The sequence below is a fragment of the Giraffa tippelskirchi genome, chromosome 6 (genome assembly GCF_054371585.1).
Source record: "Giraffa tippelskirchi isolate mGirTip1 chromosome 6, T2T-mGirTip1v1.2.pri, whole genome shotgun sequence".
Lineage (NCBI taxonomy): Eukaryota > Metazoa > Chordata > Mammalia > Artiodactyla > Giraffidae > Giraffa > Giraffa tippelskirchi.
This window is the reverse complement of record NC_137280.1, coordinates 76,352,676-76,362,428: the sequence shown is the minus strand read 5'-3', so window position 1 is coordinate 76,362,428 and position 9,753 is coordinate 76,352,676. Positions and strand designations below refer to the sequence as shown.

At 56.2% G+C, this 9,753-nt stretch overlaps 1 protein-coding gene across 4 annotated transcripts; it reads left to right on the top strand.

Moving 5' to 3' along the window:
* The first annotated feature begins 1,105 nt into the window (after positions 1 to 1,105).
* Positions 1,106 to 5,702, top strand: VPS28 (VPS28 subunit of ESCRT-I). 4 transcript variants are annotated; one of them, XM_081497501.1, is made up of 11 exons: positions 1,106 to 1,148; positions 1,960 to 2,127; positions 2,308 to 2,409; positions 3,239 to 3,267; positions 3,384 to 3,421; positions 3,629 to 3,718; positions 4,353 to 4,458; positions 4,561 to 4,662; positions 4,951 to 5,004; positions 5,093 to 5,184; positions 5,453 to 5,702. In XM_081497501.1, the coding sequence occupies exons 3-11, from the start codon at positions 2,373 to 2,375 to the stop codon at positions 5,568 to 5,570; spliced, it is 666 nt and encodes a 221-aa protein (XP_081353627.1). In that variant the 5' UTR covers positions 1,106 to 1,148; positions 1,960 to 2,127; positions 2,308 to 2,372; the 3' UTR covers positions 5,571 to 5,702. The 4 variants fall into 4 exon arrangements, with proteins under 4 accessions (XP_081353627.1, XP_081353626.1, XP_081353628.1 ...); XM_081497500.1 differs by having other exon boundaries at positions 3,203 to 3,267; XM_081497502.1 differs by having other exon boundaries at positions 1,106 to 1,257.
* The last annotated feature ends 4,051 nt before the right edge of the window (positions 5,703 to 9,753 follow it).

Genomic DNA, 9,753 nt, shown 5'->3' with positions numbered 1-9,753 from the left:
CCTCTGGAACTGAGCATATTACTGGAGCAGGTTCTTCTGCCCCTGTAAACAGCGAGCCAAAACCCAGAGACACCAAGGTTTGCAGCAGAGGAAGGATTTATTCACAAGGCAGCCAAGTGAGGTGACGGGAGGACAGGTCTCATATTTGCTTCCTCAAAGGCAAGGGGCTGTGACATTACAGTATAAAGAAGCAGGTTGGGGGAATTCCCTGGTGGTCCAGTGATTAGGACTCCGCACTTTCACTGCCAATGGCCTAGGTTCGATCCCTGGTAGGGGAACTAAGATCTCACAAGCCTCAGTGCCCCCCTCCCCCCAAAAAAGCAGGATGGTCTTAGGTGTGGGGAGAAAACCTTGGAGGCAGGGAAGAGGTGAGTTCATCTGTTCTGCAGAGGCACGTCTGAATTATTTGCTTCTTCATGGGACACATTAAAAATGGCGGCACATGATGGGGTGGGACTCTGCAGGCAAGAGGTCATTCACTGGACCCCGGAGCAGGGCCAGTTTTAGCGTCGGACATGCAAGCTTTTATATCAACAATTAAAGCAAGCTCGATCCATTAAGACAGGTTACAAATGGAGGGCCTGAGGGAAGGCCTAACCACTCCAGTGTTCTGGCCTGGAGAATTCCATGGGCTGTATATGGTCCATGGGGCGGCAAACCTTCACACAGTTAACTTTCAGTGTTTCTTCAGTTTCATATATGTGCGCATGCACATTCTTTTTCAGATTCTTTTCCATTATAGGTTATTACAAGAGACTGAATATAATTCTCTACGCTATACAGTAGGTTCTTGTTTATCGCGGGGTTCTTAACAAGCGGTAAGACAAGCTCTGAGGTTTCCGTTACCAGTTTCTGTTAACCCTGTGGGGCAGTTTGTGGGGCAGTTTCAAGGGGAGATCTGGCCGCTTAGAGGCGCTCCAGAGGAACGCAAAGCCGGCCCTCCGCAGCTTCCTTCCCAAGGACAGATTCACCGGCAGGCAGAGCTCTCAGGGGGCGGGGCGTAGCCAGCGCGCAGGCGCAGACGGCGGGGACTGGCTCAGGTGTAGCGTGCGCAGGCGCAGACGGCGGGGCCTGGCGCGCAGGCGCGGGAGCAGATGTCCGGCGCGCCCCGCCCCCGCGCCATCACTGGGACCTGCGAGGCAGTCCAGGTACTCCGGGCCAGGGACGGGTGGAAAAGGTTGTCTTACCAAAACCCGCGGTCTTCGCCACGCCGCGGAGGATCCTCTGCGCCCCTGCTCCTCGCTCCCCGTCTCGGAGGTCTGTGTCCCGGGCCCCCGGGTCTGCTGGCTCTACCCGGGACTCTGGGACCGTCTCCCGGGCCTGCGCGCCCGGCGCTCGCTGGGCTTTCTCTGGGAGCTCGCCGTCCTGCTCGTTCAGGGTGACGATGCTCAGCGTGTGGCCGCGGGCCTCCCCTTTTGTGGCTGAGTGGGGTCCCGCTGTAGGGCGACAGCCGAGCCCCTGATTGCTCCTGGCCGTCCGACCGCCTCACGGTTGCTGAGCGATCTCCGTGTCCCTGCCCCGCCCCCGCCGCGCCCTGCTGAACTCACAGCCTCTTCCCCCAGGCCTCATCCCGCCTTCCCGCTGCACTGCCTCCGCGCCGGCTCCCGGGGCTCAGCACGGGCTGCTTTCCCGCTACCTTGATTCACCCTCAGCCTTTTCCTGTAGGGTGCCACCCACCCCCTCAGTGCCACTGGGTCAGCCTGCCCGTCCGGGCCGCTCCCCTGACCTCCAGGCGCCTCTGCTACCTCCTTGGAGCCTGCGGAGCCTCTCAAAGCCCACACATCCAACCCGTAGTACACTCACCTACTTTCCGCACATACTCTGTTTACCTTCTCCGTGTCAGTTCATCTCACAGTCACGGTGCCTTTGGTCCGAAAATAAGGGTGTCGTTCTTGAGTGATTTTTAATTTTTACCCATTTTTAAATTCTCCATTGCACCTGGTGGTTCCATCTCCAAAGCACCTCTGAACCTGGCCCCAGCCACCGCATCAGCTTCTCAAGTGGGCAGGGTTCCTGCTTCCACTGTCTGCTCAGCTCACTGCCCATCTGGTTCCCTGAGGACTTGTCTCCAATCGTCCAGTGACTCCAGCTCGCTGCGCCAGGATAAGCCCAGACTCCTCTCAGCCTGTGAGTGGTGTGTTCTTTGACATCCCCCCCCAACCCGCCTCTGTCCTCATCCCCTGGACTGTCCTCACTCAGAAAGTTCACCCCAACCCCCGTTGGTCTGTTGCTCCAAATTCATTCCTGTGAGAAGACATGCTTGGGGTTGTTTTTTTAAGAGGTTGTGTCATATGTTCTCTTCCCCAGGTCACTCCTCCGGTGGCTGCAGCATCTTCCTCTCTCTCCCGGTCACCAGACTCAGAGCCAGCAGGATGTTTCATGGGATCCCAGCCACTCCTGGCATGGGAGGTGAGTATGGCCCATGCTGGGCCCAGGGACCCAGAGGGCCGAGGCTTCCAACTTGCAGAGGCCAGGGGTTGCCAGCAGGCTATAAGGTCCGACACTACAAGGTCCCAGGGGGTACCCAGGGGCCCAAAGACCTTCTCCAAGTGGGGTCAGCTGGACGCACCTTCTCCAAGTGGGGTCAGCTGGACGCAGAGATGACACCTGTATTGTGGCTGGACTTCAGGGTGTCTCAAGTATCCTGGAGTCCTCAAGCCAGAGAGATGGTTGCAAAGCATGTGACAGACATTGTGTGCCCACAACCATGTCATAAACAAGTTGTGGTCACTCAGCTGTAGGATCAGTAGCTGAGCAACAGGGGTGAAATGGAGCACCAGGCCTGGCGTGCAGCCCCTGGACCCAGAGGCCTATGCTCTGCTTGGTCCCCCCCAGATTGAGCGGGGCCTGTCCTCTGCTTGTGCCTGAGGGGGGCCTGTCCTCTGCTTAGGTCTGAGGGGAGCCTGTTCTCTGCTCGGGTCCCCTGCAGAAGACAGGGGGGCCTGTCCTATGCTCGTGCCTGAGGGGGGGTCTGTCCTGTGCTCGGGTCTGAGGGGAGCCTGTCCTTTGTTCGTGCCTGAGGGGGGCCTGTGCTCTGCTGACATCCCCTGCAGACTGAGGGGGGCCTGTCCCCTGCTCGGGTCCCCCACAGACTGAGGGGGGCTGGGACTGAAGTTCCTCCAGCTCCTATGGGACGTAGCACGGGGGAGGCTTTGGGAGGGATGCTGAGATGGGGCTGGGGCCAGGGTGGCGGCCAGGCTAGCTGGGGTGACCTTCCACTCTGCCTGTTCTGTCGCAGCCCCTGGAAACAAGCCGGAGCTGTATGAGGTGAGTGGTGGGCACCCTCCTGGCCACGTCAGCTGTGGTCCTCACCCGCGTTGTCCTCTCAGGCCCGGTAGCCTCGCCTGTGCTGCTGGCCGACCCTCCATCTGGTCTCCCAACAGGAAGTGAAGCTGTATAAGAATGCTCGCGAGCGGGAGAAGTGAGTCCAGACCCCAGGCTGCCTGCCTCCCCCACCCTGGGGGTCAGCCTAGGGAAACAGGTCCCCAGAAGCCTCTGCTCGGGGTGGGGTGAGGAGGCAGCCAGACCAGAAGCTCTGCCTCAGTGGCACCCAGGCAGGGCAGGCAGGTGTGCTCGGGACCTCGGCTTCCTGCCTGGACAGCCGCGCCTGAAGTCTGCGCCCCCTCAGGTATGACAACATGGCGGAGCTGTTTGCGGTTGTGAAGACGATGCAGGCCCTGGAGAAGGCGTATATCAAAGACTGCGTCACCCCCAACGAGTGAGAGCCCACCTCCCCGCACCACTGGCCCACCCTCAGAAGCTCGTTTCTGGCCTCCAGGGCCAGGTGCTCAGTGGGGAGGGAGGACAGGCAGTGCGGGGGCAATGCCTGTGTCCGGGCAGGGGTGAGCCCAGCCCTCTCCAGGGTTCTGCCCCCACCCTGTTCCCCGGGGCCTCATCAGTAAGAACGCTTTGAAGGTGAGGTGGGGGCTCGGGCAGTCAGTCCGTGGGGAGTCGCTGGCCAGGCCTGGCAGCCTGCAGGTATGTGGGGCTTTGTCTAGTGTGGTCGTGCCCCCCAGCAGCACTGTGAGCTGTCCATGTGGGGGCACAGCCAACACAGTCCAGGAAACAGACTCAGGGACCTGGCTGGGACCTGTGTGGTGCTGCGCTGTGTGTCATCTTGCATGGTCCAGGCTGGTCCTCTGTGGCAGCCATGTTTTGGCCATTACCCCCGCAGCCCACCCCCTGCACCTTTCAAATATTCATCAGGAAGTCTCTGCCCCCATGGCCAGTCTCTGGCCCTTTATGTCTTGTCCATGCGAGCTGCCCTATATCTGGAAGGGTGGAGGATAAGCAGGAGGGACTGGGAGGCACTGGCCTGGCACTGCCGGTAGCAGCCTGGCCTCTACCCCCAGGTACACCGCAGCCTGCTCCCGACTCCTGGTCCAGTATAAGGCGGCCTTCCGGCAGGTCCAGGGCTCAGAAATCAGCTCCATTGATGAATTCTGCCGCAAGTTTCGGGTGAGTGAGCTACTCCTTCACCCAGAGGGACGAGGGCAGGCGTAGGGGCCCGAGGCTGCGGCCGGACTGCCCTGTGAGGCCCAGCCGTGTACCCTCCCTCAGCTGGACTGCCCGCTGGCCATGGAGAGGATCAAGGAGGACCGGCCCATCACCATCAAGGATGACAAAGGCAACCTGAACCGCTGCATCGCTGACGTGGTCTCGGTGTGGGCCCTGTGCGCATGCGCGGAACCACCAAGGAGGGGGTCCTCTGGTGCGGGGGCTAGGGGGCTGCGCTGAGGCCCCGCCCCATCCCAGGCCCACGTGGAACGTGTCCTGCGTTCCCACCCAGTAGCCCCCTGGCTTGGTGGGGGGCGGGGCACATGACCCTCCAGCTGAGGCAGGCAAGGGGCTGGTTGGGGCGGCCCTAGGCCCTGCTCTGCAGAGGAACCAGGGTGGTGGGGGTCTGAGCCGAGGGTCCGGGTCGTCACACATGCACACACTCGCTCCCAGCTCTTTATCACGGTGATGGACAAGCTGCGCCTGGAGATTCGAGCCATGGATGAGGTGTGGCCCTGGGCAGGGGGAAGGGGGAAGCAGGGTTCCGAGGAGCCAGGCTCCGGGCAGCGGGTCCCAGTGGGCGCTGTTCCCTCAGATCCAGCCTGACCTGCGGGAGCTGATGGAGACCATGCACCGCATGAGCCACCTGCCCCCTGACTTCGAGGGCCGCCAGACAGTCAGCCAGTGGTGAGTGCCTGGCCTGCCAGGCCCCCCAGCGGCCCCCCCAACCCGCACCCCTCCCCGCACCCCTCCCCCCCCCGTGAGCACACACACCCCCCCTGGGTCTATAGCTACACACACACACACGCCCCATAGTCCCTCTCCTGCTCACACACACCCAGGCCTAACCCCCACCACCACAGACACACACCCCTGAGTCCCATAGCTTTACACGCACGCGTGCACGCACACACACACACACACACACACACACGCTGCACCCTGTGCCCCGCAGGCTGCAGACCTTGAGCGGCATGTCGGCCTCAGATGAGCTGGACGACTCCCAGGTGCGCCAGATGCTCTTCGACCTGGAGTCAGCCTACAACGCCTTCAACCGCTTCCTGCACTCCTGAGCCCTGGTCCCCCAGGCCCACCTTGTACCATGGTTCCCGCTTCCCCAGACACCTGCTGTCCACAACCACCTGTCTGTGTCTGTTCGTGGCGTCTGGAGTCCCCTCTTGCCAATAAAGGTGTTTTCTGACCTCTCTGCTGCTGAGGGCGCTCCTCCCCCTCCAGCCCTTCCCTGTCTGTGCTCTCGGCCCTGGGAGCAGGCATTGGCCTCCCTGGTGGGCACAGTCTGACGGGCAGGCAGGGCTGACTGAACTTGCCTGCCACAGCCACCCGCAGTCTGAGAGCAGGAGGCTGTGCCACTGGGGCTTGGTGGTCTGGCCACAGCCCCGCCAGCACCTCCTGGCCCTGGAGACGGGCAGCTGGGGCAGGCTCACACCTTTGCAGCAGGGCCCATCCTCAGGCAGGGCTCACCGGAGTCCCAGCTGTTAGCTCACGGTAGCGCAGTGTGTCCTGCCGTCCACTGCCAAGGGCAGTCCTCACCTGGGAGCAGCTCGGAACCCCTGGACTGGCCTTCCCCAAAGCCTCGTTGGGGAAGCACCCCCTGCTCCCTGTGCCCACTCCAGGGCCTCGGGCCCATGCTGTCCAGATCCATGTCCTTCAGGCAGATAGTAGCAAACCAGAGACCAAGGCTATGGGTGCAAAGGTAGGTTACTTTCAGCAGCTATGGCCTTGGGATAACGGACAAGCCAGAGTTTCACTGTAAGATTTTCTTAGTGGTGCTTCTTCGTATCCGGCTTCTAAAGGCAACAAGGTAAAGTGTGGTATTTCGAGGGGGCAGTGAGAAGGTACACTCCCTGTGGACTCAGCATGAGCAGAGGATGACGGGAATGAGTGGGGTTGCTAGGGAAGAAAGAGAGGGGTGCAGGAAGATAGGCGGGGGTGGGGACTGGCCAGTGAGGGCTTAGGGTTGCACCCAGGAGTTCTGGATGCCGGTGAGGGTCTCAGAGGGGTGTGTGTGTGTGTGTGTGTGTGTGTGTGTGTGTGTGTGTGTGTGTGTGTGTGTGTGTGTGTGTGTGTGTGTGTGTGTGTGTGTGTGTGTGTGTGTGTGTGTGTGTGTGTGTGTGTGTGTGTGTGTGTGTGTGTGTGTGTGTGTGTGTGTGTGTGTGTGTGTGTGTGTGTGTGTGTGTGTGTGTGTGTGTGTGTGTGTGTGTGTGTGTGTGTGTGTGTTGGGGGAGCACAGCTCATGCGTGTGTGTGTGTTGGGGGAGCACAGCTCATGCGTGTGTGTGTGTGTGTGTGTGTGTTGGGGGAGCACAGCTCATGCGTGTGTGTGTGTTGGGGGAGCACAGCTCATGCGTGTGTGTGTGTGTGTGTGTTGGGGGAGCACAGCTCATGCGTGTGTGTGTGTGTCTCTGTGTGAGGGCAGGGTGGAGCTGGGGGCTGACCTTGTGAGTGTGGACTGTGCTGGGTGTGGTACCCACAGTCTCTGCTGCTGGTCCAGAGACGGCAGTGGGGAGAGAACTCGGGAATTGCACTCAGGCTTGAGCCTGGGGAGGCCTGAGGTTCCTTTGGCCTTCAGGGCTCCTCCCAGTGACCTTCATGAGAGAGTGGGTGGGGCTGAGGCCCAAAGCCCTGCTGTCTAGGGAGCCCAAGGGGCAGAGGGCTAGGGGGTCTCACTGCCTCCATCGGTCTCCAGAACCCTTCTCATGGGCCCCCACTGCTCCCGCCACCTCCACCTACCATTCTGGATTCTGAAAACTCTAGAGACCTGTAAGTGTGAAGAGTCCGTTCAGTTCGGTCGCTCAGACATGTCCGACTCTTTGTGACCCCATGGACTTATTAATTGCTAATTGGCACTTACCAAGAGTGTTGCCAACGACTGAACAACAAAGGGATTTGCCATCTGCCTCTATGGAGATTGAACCCCATGCTGCTATAGCTGTTGCCCTTCAACAACCCTGAGGGAGTTCAGGGTGGAGTGAGGCACTCTGTGCTCCAGGGAATTTGGTGGGACAGGTCTTTGTATAGCTGGATGTTTTTAGGAACAGATTTTATGATTTGAATCCTTTCATCTCATCACATCTAGAGAAGCATTAAATCCCTTCCTGGTGACATAAGATCCTCATGACTAACAAAAACCTTTTGTAAAATGAATGCTTCATGGTATAGAACTCCCCCTTCACCAAAACCTTATATATTGACTTTCCCCCACTGCCGCTTTGGAGCAGTCTCTCAGAGCTCTCTGAGATGCTGCTTCCTGGGCTGCAGCCCTCATTTTGCCGCAAATAAAACTTGAACTCACAACTCTCAAGTTGTACACTTTTTTTTTTAGTCGACAGACTGCAGCACGCCAGGCCAACCTGTCCATCATCAACTCCTGGAATTTACTCAAACTCATGTCCATTGAGATGGTGATGCCATCCAACTATATCATCCTCAGTTGTCCCCCTTCTCCTGCCTTCAATCTTTCCCAACATCAGGGTCTTTTCCAATGAGTCAGCTCTTCAAATCAGGTGGCCAAAGTATTGGAATCTCAGCTTCAGCACCAGACTTTTCAATGAATATTCAGGACTGATTTCCTTTAGGATGGACTGGTTGGATCTCTTTGCAGTCAAAGGGACTCTCAAGAGTCTTCTCCAACACCACAGTTCAAAAGCATCAGTTCTTCGGTGCTCAGCTTTATAGTCCAGCTCTTACATCCATACATGACTACTGGAAAAACCATAGCCTTGACTAGATGGACCTTTGTTGGCAAAGTAATGTCTCTGCTTTTTAATATTCTGTCTAGTTTGGTCATAACTTTTCTTCCAAGCAGTAAGTGTCTTTTAATTTCATGGCTGCAGTCACCATCTGTAGTGATTTTGGAGCCCAGAAAAATAAAGTCTGTCACTATTGACCACCGTTTCCCCATTTATTTGCCATGAAGAGATGGGGCTGGATGCTATGATCTTACTTTTCTCAATGTTGAGCTTTAAGCCAACTTTTTCACTCTCCTCTTTGACTTTCATCAAGAGGCTCTTTAGTTCTTCACTTTCTGCCATAAAGGTGGTGTCATCTGCATATCTGAGGTTATTGATATTTCTCCCAGCAATCTTGATCCCAGCTTGTGCTTCATCCAGCCCAATGTTTCTCATGATGTACTCTGCATATAAGTTAAATAAGCAGGGTGACAATATACAGCCTTGACATACTTTTCCTATTTGGAACCAGTCTGTTGTTCCATGTCCAGTTCTAACTGTTGCTTCCTGACCTGCATACAGATTTCTCAAGAGGCAGGACAGGTGGTCTGGTATTCCCATCTCTTCCAGAATTTTCCACAGTTTGTTGTGCTCCACACAGTCAAAGACTTTGGCATAGTCAAGAAAGCAGAAATAGATGTTTTTCTGGAACTCTTGCTTTTTCAATGATTCAACGGATGCTGGCAATCTGATCTCTGGTTCTTCTGCCTTTTCTAAATCCAGCTTGAACATCTGGAAGTTCACGGTTCACGTATTGTTGAAGCCTGGCTTGGAGAATTTTGAGCATTACTTTACTAGGGTGTGAGATGAATGCAATTGTGCAGTGGTTTGAGCATTCTTTGGAGAAGGAAAAGGCAACCCACTCCAGTATTCTGGCCTGGAGAATTCCATGGACTGTTTTGTCCATGGGGTTGCAAAGAGTTGGACACAACTGAGCGACTTTCACTCACTTACTCACTTGAGCATTCTTTGGCATTACCTTTCTTTGGGATTGGAATGAAAACTGACCTTTTCCAGTCCTGTGGCCACTGCTGAGTTTTCCAAACTTGCTGGCAAATTGAGTGCGGCACTTTCACAGAATCATTTTTTAGGATTTGAAATAGCTCAACTGGAATTCCATCACCTCCACTAGCATTGTTCATAGTGATGCTTTCTAAGGCCCACTTGACTTCACATTCCTGGATGTCTGGCTCTAGGTGAGTGATCACACCATCATGATTATCTGGGTCGTGAAGATCTTTTTTGTGTAGTTCTGTGTATTCTTGCCACCTCTTCTTAATATCTTCTGCTTCTGTTAGGTCCATACCATTTCTGTCCTTTATTGAGCCCATATTTGCATGAAATGTTCCCTTGGTATCTCTAATTTTCTTGAAGAGATCTCTAGTCTTTCCCATTCTATTGTTTTCCTCTATTTCTTTGCACTGATCACTGAGGAAGATTTTCTTATCTCTCCTTGCTATCCTTTGGAACTCGGCATTCAAATGGGAATATCTTTCCTTTTCTCCTTT

Bases quoted from the DNA above. Each gene is read 5' to 3' on its own strand.
- VPS28 (XM_081497500.1), top strand. From the start codon at position 2,373: ATGTTTCATGGGATCCCAGCCACTCCTGGCATGGGAG. The intron at 2,410-3,202 runs GTGAGTATGGCC...CGGCCAGGCTAG, and splicing joins AGCCACTCCTGGCATGGGAG to CTGGGGTGACCTTCCACTCT. The intron at 5,005-5,092 runs GTGTGGCCCTGG...CTGTTCCCTCAG, and splicing joins AGATTCGAGCCATGGATGAG to ATCCAGCCTGACCTGCGGGA.